Source organism: Ictidomys tridecemlineatus, chromosome 3 (assembly GCF_052094955.1).
Source record: "Ictidomys tridecemlineatus isolate mIctTri1 chromosome 3, mIctTri1.hap1, whole genome shotgun sequence".
In the NCBI taxonomy this organism is placed as follows: Eukaryota; Metazoa; Chordata; class Mammalia; order Rodentia; family Sciuridae; genus Ictidomys; species Ictidomys tridecemlineatus.
In genome coordinates, this window is record NC_135479.1 from 45,581,176 (window position 1) to 45,597,037 (window position 15,862).

Here is a 15,862-nt window from a genome sequence, read left to right on the forward strand (position 1 = left end):
TAAAGTTATTAGGAGGACAAACTTTTTAAAGTAAGGACTTCTCTGTTGCTCTCCAAATCATATTCCTGACTCCACATCTATGGGGAAGGCTCAGGCACAGATTGAAAGGATCTGGACTTTCTTATGGGCCAAAAGATCACCTCTGCTTCAGGCTGGAATGCTCTCCTGCACAGAGTCCAGGAACTGACATATGCAAACACCCACCCAAAAGGATATGTCCAAGAAGAAATAGAAAGAAAAATGATGGTCCAGATGTTCTGTAACTTGTAGTGACTGCCAAATCACCATAGACCCCAAGCACCTGGGAGGGCCAGGAAGCATCAGGTCTTGCTTCCTGGTTTCAGACAGCCAGGGACCATGGCTGGGTGGCGACTTTGATAGCATGCAGACTGGCCTTTAGAAGGGTACTGGCTGATGGGACTTGGGGGCTGAACACACAGGGCAGATTTATCACTTCCTTACTCATAAAAATGTGATTCAAACTGCTGCTGATTAGTGAAGGATTTAAATCTCTACCCTCTCCCCAACCCCCTTCCCTCTCCACCCCCAGCACAGATGCTGCTACTCAGCCACAACACCCCCTTCTTGCCACTGTCCGTGCAAGCACAGCACAGGGGCCCAGAGAAGATGACTCATGTGCTGGGAAATGGAAAAGTGCATCTTCCCACCAACCAGCCCTGCTGAGTGCTCTGCTCACCCCTCTCCCAATGGCAGCCCACACAGTGGGGTCTGGATGGCTGCCTCAGCTGCACACCGGGTACTTGGCAGCATGTCCACAGAGCTCTGTGTCCTAGCTGAGTGTTATATCCTGTGGCCTGGGCTGTTTTTCCTGAAACACCCTTGGAGACTCTGACCACCTCAACTCAGGCTCCTCCTGCCTTTAGAGGTAAGAGTCCAGACAAGGACAGGAATAAAGACTCAGGTCACAAGAATAGGCTTTTCAACATGTCATTCCTAGCTAAAGGGTCCTCCTTACGACCAATCAGGAGATAGTCTAAGAAAAACCCTGGCCTTAAATAGAGGAACCACCTGTTTCTTTTTTTGTATTCACCTTCCTTCTACCTGTATTTTCTTTACTTTTAATTAAAAACAGCAACAAGAAAAGGACTCACTGGTGGCCCATGAAAAGGCCTAAGTATTCCTTTCCATGGAGCAAAAACTACTAAAAACCATTGCTCCATAGGCAAGGGCTACAGTTCCTTCACATTCCTATCTATAGAGGCTGCAGGTCATTTGATGCTAAACAATAATCTCGGCAGCAGCAAGTGACAGGTAGAACTTGAACTTGGTGGGTTGTTTTGGTAGGAGAGAGGAAACTGCATAGGAAGGCACCTCAGGAGGCCTCACATCAGAGTCCAGTGAGTTTCTGTCTTGGTAGCACAATCTCCCTCCCCTTTGGATTTCATAACCTCACCAGGACAGCACTTTAGAAACTTTATTTCCTTCTTCCTGGAAACCAGCACTGCTCCTCAGGACACCATGCTTCCTCACCATTTAAACAAATAGCTGTCTCAGGAATAATTAGACAAGTTCAAAAGGCTCCTAAGCTTCTGCATCATATTTTCTGTGGGGAATTCTAAATACTGTAGCAGGCAGCCTAAGAGGACAAAGTCCTCTGGGATTCAGAAGTGATTAAAAACCCAGGCAGACTAGCTCAGGACCTTGCCGAGACCCAAAAGAAACCCTGTTTCCAGGGGAAGTGTGGCATACTCACTCACCAGAGAAGAAATTCCCCACCATCAGAAAGTTGAGAATAACCCCTTAATACAAATGGAAAGGGAAATAAATCAAGTTCAGGACAAGAAAAAGCTCTGAGAAAAGATGTAACAAGAAAGCCAGCAGCACTTTGTCCAGAAACACCAGATCTACTTTACAACAGAGTCTCCATGGAGCGATCTCCACTTCCTGGCATTTCAGATAATAACCTTCTAGCCCTGAGACCAAATACTCTGTCCATGCTCTGAAATTATTCCTTTGCAGCATGAATCAAATGCTGCAAAGAAACACACAAAATAATGTCACCCCACATTGCATATTTCCATCAAGTCAAACCACATCATCCTTACCTAAGTGAGGTGGAAGGAAAGGAAGGGATCCTGATAATATCCTTCAACTGTGACCTGGTCATCAGAACATTTAAAAACCCAACCAATCTGCCCCTCCTTCCTCCCCTCCCCCAACCCCTATCAAAAAAAACCCAAAAGTGTTCAGAAAAGCACTTCAGAATGCACATCAGTATACTAGCCAAATTCTGGGTCTGGTGGTTTTTGTGCTTCCAGATTTGAGTCACCAAAGCTCATCAATTCTCTGTTCTTATTCTCTGGCAGGATCCCACAAGGGATATCCCATAGGGAACTAGACTTTTCCATATTGAACAAACAGGGTACATGCGTCCAGAAACAGCTATTCCCAATCCCTGCCAAGCGTATGGTCTCTGCAATGAAACATTTCAGCAATGCCTCTCCCCTGGGAGAGGCTCTGGGTCTGCAGCCTCCAAGAGGCCTTGCTGCTGCCTTTAGCATAGCCAGATGTGCAACAGCATCTCTGGGATTGCAAATTAAGCTCTACACCCATGATTCCCTCCTCCTATCCCACCCAAGCACTAGAGAGTCTTATTGATTTTGGAGAGTAAACTAAAGATCTGAAAGGCAACTGGAGGGTAGGGGCAGAGTATCTGTGTTTGGCAGGGGCAAGGGTAGGGATAAAGTAGCATAGGAAAGAAGCTAGACTGTCTAGATGAAGTAACTGGGTGTTCCTTACCTTTCAACTGAGAATTATGTACAGCAAACATGTTGATGGTCATAAGCTGCAGCATGCGGGTACTTCCAATAGGAGATGGGCTATGCTGTAGCAACACTTGGAACTCCTTGAGGACCTTCTCAGCCACTGCAGGGAATGTCTCCATCCTGCAAATACAGGGAGCCCAAAAGTGAGGTTCATCCCCAACAGCACTTGGAGAGACCACCCCTCATCCCCTGGGAGCCAACAATTAATGCTAGGATGTTTTTTTGGTACTTTCACAAAACTTCCTGGTATCCTGAAATTCTGATCAGATTTTAAGAAAAAAGAATAAAGTGTTCAGGGTTTGGAGATGGAACCAACTCAATTCTTGGGTAAATTGCCATGAGTTATTATGCTTTGGTATGCTATTTCCTAACCCCTGGCAAGAACTGAATTCAAGCTGACATAAAAGTTTCTTTCTGAAACAATGAGTTTTTCTAAATTGTGAACAAATTTCCTTTAAGCTCTAACAAACACCTATGTATCCCCCAAACTGTCTGGTATACAAACTTATATTCTATAAGAGTCACACAAAGCTAAAGATTCTTTATGTAAGGATTTACTTCAAGAAATCACATAGAAGGGCATGGTGGCACATGCTTGTGAGGCTGAAGCTGGAGGATTACAAGTTTAAACTCAGCCTCAGCATCTTAGCAAGGATCTAAGCAACTCAGTGAGACCTTGTCTAAATAAAATACTAAAAAAGGGCTAGAGATATGGCATGTGGCTCAGTGGTTGAGTGCCCCTGAGTTTAATCCCTGGTACCAAAAAAAAAAAAAAAGAGTTCTGCTGTTGTCTCCTTAGGTACTATCATACTAATTGCCCTACCTAAGATCCCAAATTTCCCCTTGAAGAGCCCCTAGACCTAGGGCTCCAATGATCTATTTCAGCCCTTCCTGTGTTGCCATCCTCCTCCCTCTTACAAGCCTCTGCTCATCAGGGTCTGTATGTTTTCAGGCCAGTGGAAATATAATGCCCTGGCCAACTGCCACTCCCAATACAGGAAGAGCCTGTAATGCAGAGAGGCAGAAATCTAGCCTGTGACCTAGGGCTCCTAAGGAGAGGTCATTCAAACCACTGCTTGCCAAATGTGGCCACTGGATCCTAAACAGTGGTGCATGCCTAGAGCTCCTCTGGCAACAGGAACAAACCACAGCTGAAGTCCTCCAAAATAAAAAGCAAACTCAAACTTGGTGCTAGCGAAAGAAACAAGGCATATGGGCCTTAGGGCAATACTGAACAATCCGTGGTCAGCAAAGTATCTTTTATCCACCCTCACCCTACCACCACCACCACCAAACAAACTGCTTGTGGTACAGAGGGGTGGGGTGGGGAACAGCTCCAGGCTAGATTAATAAATAGCTTCTGGAAAGCCACAGGGAAGGGAATCCTTCACAAAAGACACAAAACAAGTCCCAGAGAAAGGTGCTGCTAGTTTCACCCCAACCTTGGACCTTTCCCTCTTGAGTAGTAGTACCCTCCCCAGATTAGAAAACCCAGAGCTTTCTTGAATCTTGGCAACCTTCATTCCTTGCCCTTGGATGGCAACTCCTATTGCTGACCCTCTGGTGCCCAGAAGTCATGCCACAGCTATGGGTCAATTACAGTTTACATTCCAGTTCCCTTCTCTGCTGAGCTGTCCTCATTTCCACTGGCACAAAACACACCATGCATTTGCTTTTCTCCCCCACATACCATTTCAAGTGCCCCCCTCAAAATAAAGCAAAACAAAACTTATTTCTCTCTAAAAAGTTTCAGAGCCACTAAAACTCTTGGTAGATTTGGAATGGCTGAGAGTGATATGTTTGGGGCTGGATTGGATCCATTTTTCCCCATGGGCTATAACAAAGGTTTCATTTTAAATCCTGACACTGTGCAGCACTCTTTCTGGTTGGAGGTGGGGAGGGGGGCTAGCACTTCTCATTACGAGAAGAGCAGAGTTCACTCTGCTTGAAAAGCAGCCACACTGGGCAAGTTTCAGACCCATGTGTCTCCGTGTTGAAAGGCAGTAGAGAGCCAGCACAGAACGACAGAAGAGTCACGTGGGACAGTCTTGCTTCGAAGCTGAAGCCATGTCTGAGGAAGCCTCTTCCCTGGGATGGGAATTGAAACAGATTCATTAACACTCCCTGGGTCAGACTAAAGTCTCAAGTCAAATGTCCACATTTTTTTTAAGTTTTTTTTTTTTTTTTAAATCCTCTCTTCTTTCCTTCTGACCAGTACAACGGGTTTAAAACAAAAGAAAAAAAATCAAATGCATAAGGATGTAGGTTAGAGTAATGTCACATGTGAGTATGAAGGAAGATGGATCTAGACAAAATCAGCCTTGTTAAGCAATCAAAGAAGGAAACAAAGACAAAAGTCTCCATCTCAGAGCTCAATAATGAGACTTCTGGTTCCCAGTTTTGCAACTAAAATCCTATCTGATTTTGGCCTCATACTACCTGTAAGTAGTTTATGCCTTTCTCTTTGAGAAATAATCTTTGCTTTACCCCAAATAATTGAGAAATATATAATTTTTGTTTGGAAAAACCCAAAAAATAAAACTACATGTTTTCATGAACATATATCTAAGTAAGTAAATGTAGTTAGAAGGTCCTGAAGAATACATAACCTAATGTCAAGTTTTATCTCTTTGGAAGCACAGAATTAGGGCTGTATTGAAAGAAATCTTAGCCTTAGTTGTCAAGTTATATTTTTATAAGAATTTATACATATTACTTAAGTAAAAATTATAAAATTTAAACCAAGAAGAAGAAAAAATTGCATCAGCAGCAATAAAGAAGAAAAAGCATCACAACATGGTCATTTATGGTAGTAAAAACTTGGAAGCAACCTAAAATGCCCAACAATAACAGTGTTGCACATCCACACATTGACTATTATTTTTTAAAAGGTGCATTATAGGGGCTGGGAATGTGGCTCAAGTGGTAGCGAGTTCGCCTGACATGCGTGCGGCCCGGGTTCAATCCTCAGCACCACATACAGACAAAGATGTTGTGTCTGCCAAATACTAAAAAAAATAAAATAAAATATTAAAAATTCTCTCTCCCTCTCTCTTTAAAAAAAAAAAAGGTGCATTATAGGGGCTGGGGTTTTGGCTCAGCAGTGGAGCACTCGCCTGGCACATGCAGGTTTGATCCTCAGCACCACATAAAAATAAAATAAAGGTATTGTGTCCAACTAAAAACAGCTAAACAACAAAACTTTTTTAAAAAGGTGCATTACATTTTTAAGCATGTGGGGAAAACTTCAACATACAGTTAATGAAAATAATATTTAGAAAACAACTTAAGGGCTGGAGTTGTGGCTCAGTGGTAAAGCGTTCACCTAGCACATGCAGGACCCTGGGTTCAATCCTCAGCACCATGTAACAATAAGTAAATAAAATAAAGGTATTGTTTCCAACTACAACTAAAAAATAAATATTAAAAAAGTACATAATTGTGTATGTACGATACACAGAAAAAAGGACCCAAGAAATACATACCAAATGTTAAAAATGAATAGTTATATATGGGTATTAAGAGTATGAGTAATTTTTATTCTTTTTGCTATGTTTTCTAGATGTTTTACAGTATAAACTGTATAATAAGGAAAAAAAATTCCCCAACAATGAACAGCTCTTAGTTTAAAAACATTTGTTAGTTTTAAAAATAAATTAAGAGGTCTGGGGTTGTAGCTCAGTGGTATAGTGCTTGCCTTGCACATGTGAGACACTGGGTTTGATCCTTAGCACCACATAAAATAAATAAATAAAATAAAGGTACTGTGTTCATCTACAACTAAAAAAAATTTTTTAAAAATAAGATACAAACATTACATTTAAAAAAATTCAAAGTCCAAAATAAATATATCAGTCTTTGAATTCCAAGAGAGCTTGAAGCTGTGCAAATACCATGACCAGGCAAGAAAGTAAAAGCCAAAGTGGTAACTTAACCAAAGCAATAATGGGAAGCAAAATTATTCCATTTGTCACAAATCAAGAGCCCAGAGGCTGCCAGTTTCCCATTCTCTTTCAGTGGAGGCCAAGTATAGGTCTGATTTACCTCTCACCAGGAAAGCATCTAGCAGGAGCCACCTGGAATCCTGAACAATTCTTCTTCCTGAGTCCATGAAGACTCCATCCCTATTCTTTAAAAGCTTAGAAGATATGATCATTTTCAGGACATGCATTTCACTGACTTAAGTGACTGGCTTGTGAAGTGATCTCTAGAGATACCTTGTCTCATTTGAATGGCAGTTTTAAGAAACCAATCTTTCAGACACAATGGGAACCCAGACTCCAGAGTGACTCAGACAATGACTAACCACACAGGACCCAACCCCTCAAATACTCAGGAACACAGCTGGGCTAAACAATATTCTCTACAGAAAAAAATCAGGCTTCCTAACTTTTCTCAATCAATTTCTCAATTTTTTTTTTTAAACACTAAACAAAGCAAGAGCAACCTAGGAGCAAAATAAATAAACAAACAAAAACTAAGCTGTGTAACAGGGTGGAAATGAGAGAAAACACGTAGTGCTACAGAAATAAGAACTAGAAGGGACCTCAGAGATCATCTATTTAAATCACTGATAAAGAAACTGAAGGTCTCAGGTTTGACTTATTTTCTACTCTTGAGGTCTTGTAACTAGTGAGTGGTAAAAAAACTCTTTTTGATATTTTATCTCATTAAAGCCTCTTGTCAGCTGATGCTAAGAGTAAGAAGACTTGTTTTGGCACACAGTAGGCATTCATTTATATACTGATGCACCATGGATCACCAAGCACAGAGAAGACCAAAACTGGAGGAACCGCTTTAAAGCAACAGCGCTGCCTTCAGCTGCTCCCTATTACAATCTCCTCAGTCTTAATTCGTTTTCACGTCTCCCACATTTCACATCTTCTTGGTAATTAGGCAACAGTCCATGATGTTGAATGTGGCTTGGGATCACTGCTGTTCTAGTCTTACAGACTTCTATACTTTTCTTTTTTAACAATAGAAATGTCATTGCTATTTTTGCCTTCCTGAATAAATTTGCAGCTCAATTCTCTTTTACCTACAAGATAGCGTAAGTGGAATATTCTTCAAGGGTCTGAAGTATGCCCAGAATTGATATATACTTTCCTCACTGAAAACTACCATAACTCATCTTTTATAAAAGTGAAACTGAACTGACTTTGTCTTTTGACAACAGAATGTTATATGCAGGAATGGAAGAGTTCCTAAATAATCTGAACCACAGTAAGCCGCCACAGACAAATGAGATAATCTATTCATTTTTAAAGGTCTCCGGGGAAGGAAATTCTCAAACATCTTCCCTCTGTGAAATGTTCTTACATATAACCCATATCTCTCTAGCTGCACCATAAACCTATTTCTCTTACTGTTATCCCATAAAAATCAAGGCTATCTGGTTATGAGTCTTTTACTTTTAAACACAGTTAGGGTACCTTACAACTGCCTCTTTTTTTTTTAACCTTAGTGTTTTGTTTTTGTTTCTCAGCACTGGGGATTGGACCAAGAGCCTTGAACATGCTAGGAAAGTGCTCTATCACTGAGCTACATCCCCAGCTACTTGCCTTAGTGTTTTAAGATTAATTTTTCTTCCTAAATCTCATTTTCCAGCATTTCATTATTTTCATTAATGTCCCTAACTTATTGTCCCAATCATTATTGTCCCTAACTTCTTCCAGAATATCTGTGTTTAAATATAAGAATTTTGAGCTGAGCGCGGGGGCGCACACCTGTAATCCCAGCAGCTCAGGAGGCGAAGGCAGGAGAATCACAAATTCAAGGCCATCCTCAGCAAAAGTGAGGCGCTAAGCAACTCAGTGAGACCCTGTCTCTAAATAAAATACAAAATAGGGCTGGGGATGTGGCTCAGTGGGTCGAGTGCTGTTGAGTTTTCAATCCCTAGTATCCCAAACAAAGAATTTTGAAAGAGGGAATAAAGGTCTAATTAAAAATCTGATTAAATATAAAGAAGATCAAGAGATAAGGAGTAACAACACCATTGACTGTTAAGTGTAACACAATAAAATTTCTTGCTGTGATGTGTTATTTTATAAGATGACACTGATATCGTCTTATCTACCACATAACTGCATCTTTATATTAATCGCTAATGATAAGCTTGGGTCACCTGTTAGAATACCAGACCCTTCTCTGGTTTTTCATAATCCATCCATTTCTTATAAAGATTCATCCATTCACACAACAAATATTAACTGAGTACCTACTATATGTGCCAGGTACTCAGGATACAACAGTGATAAACAAAAACTCCTGCCACCGTAGAGCTTACATTGGTGGCTGGCGTTGAGTTAGAGATGGGGGAACTACTGATGCACCCAGTTAATTTTTCCTAAGTGAGCTATTTAGAACTTAATCATTTCAAAATTAAAACTTGCAATGGCCATTACTATAACTCCTGCCCAGGCTGATACCAAATGAATATGTGCTAAACTCACATTCTAGTTCACCATCCATGGGGCAGTGTTTCTTCAAGCAGGACAAAGCCTTTCAGCTTCTCAAAGAGTTAAATACAAAAGTTTATAGAAACTGACACAGCTCCTATTTCCACGAAGGAAACCTAGAGCATTACAGATAAACTTGCAAGTTTATGACAGAAAGTGAAAGGGAAATACTTATAATAACTGGAGGATTTATAATCTAAAATTAGTCACCTCAAAGGATACCTTAAAATAAAACCTCTAGCTCAGAAAATATTAAAATCTTGTCTGGGAGCACAGCTACTTCTCCCTCTCTTCACTGTTTTGTACCCAGAAAGGACTTACACCAAAGAGATATTTAGCATACATCTGCTTTGATATGAAAGCATTTAGTCAGGCTTTAGGATCACTTTAGGAAAATAAAATATGAAGTAATAGGGTTTTGCACAGACTACCTTCCCTGAGACTTATAGTAAATCCATGGTGGATGGTAAAACCATAGAACAGTCTTGGTATTTACTGAGATCATCAATATGGTACAGGAAATGTAGCACAGAAGGAAGGGGTGTGGGTGAGAAGGACATGGAGGAATAAAATGTTCCTACTGTCTTTGAAGGAAAATTAGTGGAGAGTTTTTTCCCAAGAAGGACCCCTGGCAGTTACACCCATGGATGAAGAAGCATGACTGCCTCAAGGAGCTCACTAGAGACTGAGCCAGAAGGCAGTGGAAAGAGAACCCTAGGAGGACTAGAAAGGGGGCTGGGAAAAAAAACTGTCCTTAAAAGAGGAGTTTGGTAAAGGTACAGAAAGAAGAGATGGAAAGACGGAGAGTAATATTTCCTAAACTTCATGAGCACAGCAGGAGAGAATGAAGGCAAGAGAAGGTGGAGGCCTCTAAGAATTCACACCCTGTGCCCTCAGTTACAAACACAGTCTAGTTGCTAACAATATTAAATTCCAAAATGACTTGTAATGTAGGAAAATAAAATAAACATCCTGCACACTTACCCAATCCGGGTAAACAGCTTCCCATGGGCATGGAGAAAACTGAGGATGAACCTTTTGTTCAGCTGCATGGGAAAAAAGAGAGAGAAGAAAACAATTAAACTTTTCCCAGTTTCCTGTTACTGAACAGAGTCCCCAGTGACACAATAACCTGGCCAGGGCCTAAGGGGTGGGCACTGGGGATGGGAACCAAAAGGACATGCCCAAACTCTCACACAGACCCAGGGCACATGCCCAACAGCTGTCGCTCAGCTGCGCCAAGACAAAAGTAGACTCAGTAAGCGGATAGCACCCTCTGCTGGCAGTGTTACCTGTGTGCAGGGAATGAAGCAATGAATAAACGAAGATGCCTGGAACGCTCTTGGATCCAGAAGCCATTCTGGCTTCCTTAAGGATGAACATGAGACTGAGAGGAATAGAGATTTTGTTCTGGATTATTCTGGAGAAAGCCCTGATCTTATCTATGAGATATTTTTCTACCTATCCAGGAAAGCAGAACTTGTCTTTGATAACCAAGGATAATAATCAAATCGTACATCAACAGCTTTCAAAACCGAAGTTTAAATTCTAGGGTCTAGAGCTGAAAATCCAAGTGTCTACAGAGGCCAGGAATAAAGTAGGCTGTTAGGAAAGTAGTGACCTGGGGCTATTATTCTTCAGTTCTAGCTGGAAACAGGAATCTGTTTTTATATAAAATCCTCTGGCATTTATGTATATATGTATGTATATATGTACATATATTACATTTCAGAGAATGAACCCAGGGGCACTTAATCACTGAGTCACATCCCCAGTACCCCCCTCTTTTTATTTTGAGACACAGTCTTGCTAAGCTACTTAGGGCCTTACTAAGTAGCCAAGGATGGCTTTGAACTTGAGATCCTCCTGCCTCAACCTCCCGAACTGCTGGAGGCAACATGTGTCACCATGCACCCAGCTAAAATCCTCTGGCTTTTAAATATTGGCTATTGCTAGGCATGGCAGTGCATACCTGTATTTCCAGTTACTTTGGAGGCCAAGGCAGGAGGATAGCAAGTTCAAAACCAGCCTCAGCAACTTAGACTCCATCTTAAAATAAAATAAAATAAGGGCTGAGGATCTAGCTCAGTGATAAAGTGCCCCGGGGTCTAATTCCCAGTACAGCACTAATAAATAAATATTGGCTACTAGGAAAAAAAAAAGTTAAACATTAAGCAAGTCAAAACCACAATTTGCCAGCCACATGTGGCCCATGAACCTTTATATCTTGTTCAAGGTTCTAGAAAAATCTGTTTCTAAAGCCAACAGTTCCATCTGGGCAAAACAAAGGAAAGGGTGAAATTTTCAGTTCAACTCTAGAGATGACCTAAAGACCCAATCTCACTATCACCTTCCCTGGTCTCATAGAAGCAATATGCTTAAGATCTTTCAGTCAGACAAAAAGGTTTAGAATCTTGATCACAAGAGGGTAATTTTAATAGGGTAAGAAATAATCCAGTAGCCCTGAATCATCTGCGCCAAAGGAAAAACACTTCTAGTTTATTCCTTCTTTCAGATAGAAGGTTGGTGTAGGGAAAGGGGTAAATTCTCACTTTACCAATGACTTCAGGATTGGGGACATAACTCAGTGATACAGCACTTGCCTAGCATGCGCAAGGTCCCAAGTTCAATCCCCACTATTGTGAAAAGAGAAAATAACTGAGCATACAAACTTCAGTCTCTATCTTTGCCTTAAGTGAATTATATTAATTGGCTATTCTAGATCGAACATTGACTTATGTAGTTAAAAAGCTCAGGACACTTTTTCGAAGATAACTGTCCTTATAGCAAGTGAGTGAGAGCCAGGGACACTGCTTCCTTTAACAGAAGTGAAAGGTAAGGAACAGCTACAGAGCAAGCCTGACCTTCTATAAACAAATAAAGCAAGAGGTCAAATGTGAACAACTAGAGAAATCTGAGAGAAGAATATGTGAGAGTTCTTTGTATTATATTATTCTTACAACTTTTCTGTAGGGATGAAATTATTTCAAATAAAAAGATAAAAATAAGGGCTGGGGCTGCAGCTCAGTGGTTGAGCACCTGCCTCACACATGTGAGGCACTGGGTTCAATCCTTAGCACAATATAAAAATAAATAAATAAAGATTTTTTTAAAAGATAGAAATATATCTTCTCTATTTAAACTTCCCACAGCTGTCCATCAAATACTGGTTAACTAATTCATAACCAGGAAGAATCCTTTAAAAATTCATGATATTCACATGTAAAAGGTAATTTGGCAGAATCAAAATGACACTAATCCTCCTTATCCAAGCATAACACCAAAAACAAAGGCCCCAAGAGGTTTTGAGAACATCATGGGTCTATCTACACTTCCCAAAGATCCTTCCCTTAGGGCAGTAGATGAAGCCCACCTAATAACCTGAATTCATATTTGCCAATATCATATTTTAACTGTATACAGTAAAAAGGGGTTTTCTTTTTTTCTGATACTAGGGACTGAATCCAGGGGCACTTTACCCCTGAGCAACATTCCCAGCCCCCGCCCTTTTTTTAATATTCATTTTTTAGTTGTAGGTGGACACAATATCTTTATTTCATTATTATGTGGTGCTGAGGTTCAAACCCAGTACCTCACGCGTGCTAGACGAGCACTCTAACACTAGCCACAACCCCAGTCCCACCAGCCCTTTTAGTTTTTTATTCTGAGACAGGGTCTTGCTAAATTGTTGAGGCTGGCCTCAAATTCATGATCCTCCTGCCTCAGCCTCCAGAGTTACTGGGATTATAGGCCTAAAAAGTAGTTTTCAATGCATCATTTTTCAACTAGTGGGAGTTAAGGGAACTACAGGGAACTTTTAATAAGCACACACACATTTTTCTCCTGACCTTGTTAAAAAGAACTACTTTAGTCTGAAAGTATCTACCACCCTAAACATAGTTCCTCTCTGTTGTCATCCTAACACTCCAATTACAAGGAAACTAAAGACAAAGATGCCTCCTAGAAGGAAGGCATATTATACAGAGGGAGATTCATTTGTTACACATTGATCGAAATGGGCCCTAAACAATATTCATACCTTGACACCATGAAGTCAGCTAGCACTGACACAGAACCTTTGGAGAACTCTAAAATGATACCAAGTCCAGTCAGCAAAGCCTTAGTCTAAATTTTCTCCTTCTTTAATACATCACACAGATACTTTGATTTCTGAAACTTTTTAAATTTTTAACATACATCTATGTTATGTTAAAACATAAGATGGTCTCATTCAGATGGAGAAAGAAATGTGAGACTATCTGTCTCCAAGTCTTCCTTACACATTTAAATACTGTTCACTACAAAGGCTTCTTGGGTATATCCCTGTAAGTGTGCTGGAATCATTTAAGGGCTCCAGGCTCCTTAGCTCAAGTACAAAACCAGTTCACTGTAGACTCCAGAGTTTAACCAGAGATATTAATGGCAGTTTGTGGATGGGTAGGTCTCTGGAATAAAGTCCATCCTGTCACTCACTGTTGGACTATGAATAAAACATTTTGGACTGCTCCTCAACTGTAAAATGGAATTTTTACCACAGATACTACCTAACTCAGACTGAAAGGATAAATAAAATAATACAAACTGTAGCATTTTGAGGAGTAAATGCTTTATACAAGCCCTGGAAATAATTCCCCCAAAATTACATCTAAGTCTTTTGTGAACCTTAGAGCAAGGAAGGAGAAAAAAAGCTGCTCAGCAGCATCAATACAACACAACAGAAGGGGATTCTGAAATATGCCCAATTTCAACCTCTAAATAGTTGTTTCTGCTTCTACAAAGTTGTGTAGAAAATAAAATTTCTGAAAAATGAATCATTTTAAGGACCATATGAGTGCTCAGTATTAAAATGAATTCCAAAGGTTCATTTTTAAAATGTTTTAGAGTGCTCACTTCAGCAGCACATACTAAAACTGGAATGATCAGCCTCTGCTCAAGAATGACATGCAAATCTGTGAAGTGTTCCATATTCTCACTGGTTTCAAAGCACAGAGAGGCGGCCTTTCTTTTTGAATATATATATATATATTTTTAATTGTTGATAGACCTTTATTTTTTTAAATTTATTTTATATGTGGTGCTGAGAATTGAACCCAGTGCCTCACACATACCAGGCAAGTGCGCTACTACTGAGCCAGAGCCCCTGCCCTTTAAAAAAAAAAAAAAACCACTGGGGATGTAGCTCAGTGATTAAGTTCAAGCCCTGGTAGCTTAAAAAAAAAAAAAAAGAGGAATCTATATGATCCATACATACCAAATATTTTTTTAAAATAATCCAATTTTGTTGTGGGTTGTTTTGTTGTTGTTGTTGTTGTTGTTTAGTGCTGGGGATTGAACCCAGGGAATCTCAACCACTGAGCCACATCCCCCGCCCATTTTGGTTTTTATTTAGAGACAGGGTCTCACTGAGTTGCTTAGGACCTTGACAAGTTGTTGAGCTGGCTTTGAACTTGCAATCCTCCTGCCTCAACCTTCCAAATTGCTGGGATTATAGGTATGTATTGTGTTTTAAAAAGCAGAATATGTCCTTTTGTTACAACATAGGTGGAGACCACATTTCAGAAGTATCTGTTAGTAAAATGTCAAAGATTTTCACAATAGTCAATCAAAGCCCATTCATCAGCCTTTCTAAAGCCTGGGATCATAGGATGGTACAGGATGTGTGTATACTGGCTATCTACTTGCAACCCTCATCCCTGTGGCTCCTAGTCTAACAAGACAGGGTCCCTCATGCCAAAAAGTCTATAGTTCAAGAAGATAAATAACATACCGACTTGCCAGCTCCCATTTATGTTCCAAACCTAGGACAACTATGAAGATGTTAGGAGGTACAGTGACTTCCTTGCTATCACTATTCTTTCTTTATTTATTTTTTTATTGTTGGTTGTTCAAAACATTACATAGTTCTTGATATGTCATATTTCACACTTTGATTCAAGTGGGTTATGAACTCCCATTTTTACCCCATATACAGATTGCAGAATCACATCAGTTACACTTCCATTGATTTATATATTGACATACTCATGTCTGTTGTATTCTGCTGCCTTTCCTATCCTCTACTATCCCCCCTCCCCTCCCCTCCCCTCCCCTCTTCTCTCTCTACCCCCTCTACTGTAATTCATTCCTCCCCCTTGTATTATTTTTCCCTTTCCCCTCACTTCCTCTTGTATGTAATTTTGTATAACCCTGAGGGTCTCCTTCCATTTCCATGCAATTTCCCTTCTCTCCCCCTTTCCCTCCCACCTCTCATCCTTGTTTAATGTTGGTCTTCTTCTCGTGCTCTTCCTCCCTTCTCTGTTCTTAGTTACTCTCCTTATATCAAAGAAGACATTTGGCATTTGTTTTTTAGGGCTTGGCTAGCTTCACTTAGCATAATCTGCTCTAATGCCATCCATTTCCCTCCAAATTCTATGATTTTGTCATTTTTTAATGCAGAGTAATACTCCATTGTGTATAAATGCCACATTTTTTTTATCCATTCGTCTATTGAAGGGCATCTAGGTTGCTTCCACAGTCTTGCTACTGTGAATTGTGCTGCTATGAACATCGATGTAGCAGTGTCCCTGTAGCATGCTCTTTTTAGGTCTTTAGGGAATAGACCGAGAAGGGGAATCACTA

At 40.3% G+C, this 15,862-nt stretch overlaps 1 protein-coding gene across 3 annotated transcripts in view; it reads right to left on the reverse strand.

Annotated features, from left to right (window-relative positions):
• Smg6 (SMG6 nonsense mediated mRNA decay factor) overlaps window positions 1-15,862 on the reverse strand; it is a 234,817-nt gene that overhangs the window by 166,878 nt on the left and 52,077 nt on the right. For all 3 annotated transcript variants that reach the window (XM_005327910.5, XM_021728164.3, XM_021728163.3), the window contains 2 exons: window positions 10,229-10,290; window positions 2,761-2,906 (listed from right to left, as the gene is read on the reverse strand). In XM_005327910.5, the coding sequence (XP_005327967.1) occupies window positions 2,761-2,906; window positions 10,229-10,290 (208 nt within the window). The remainder of the gene's footprint in view (window positions 1-2,760; window positions 2,907-10,228; window positions 10,291-15,862) is intronic.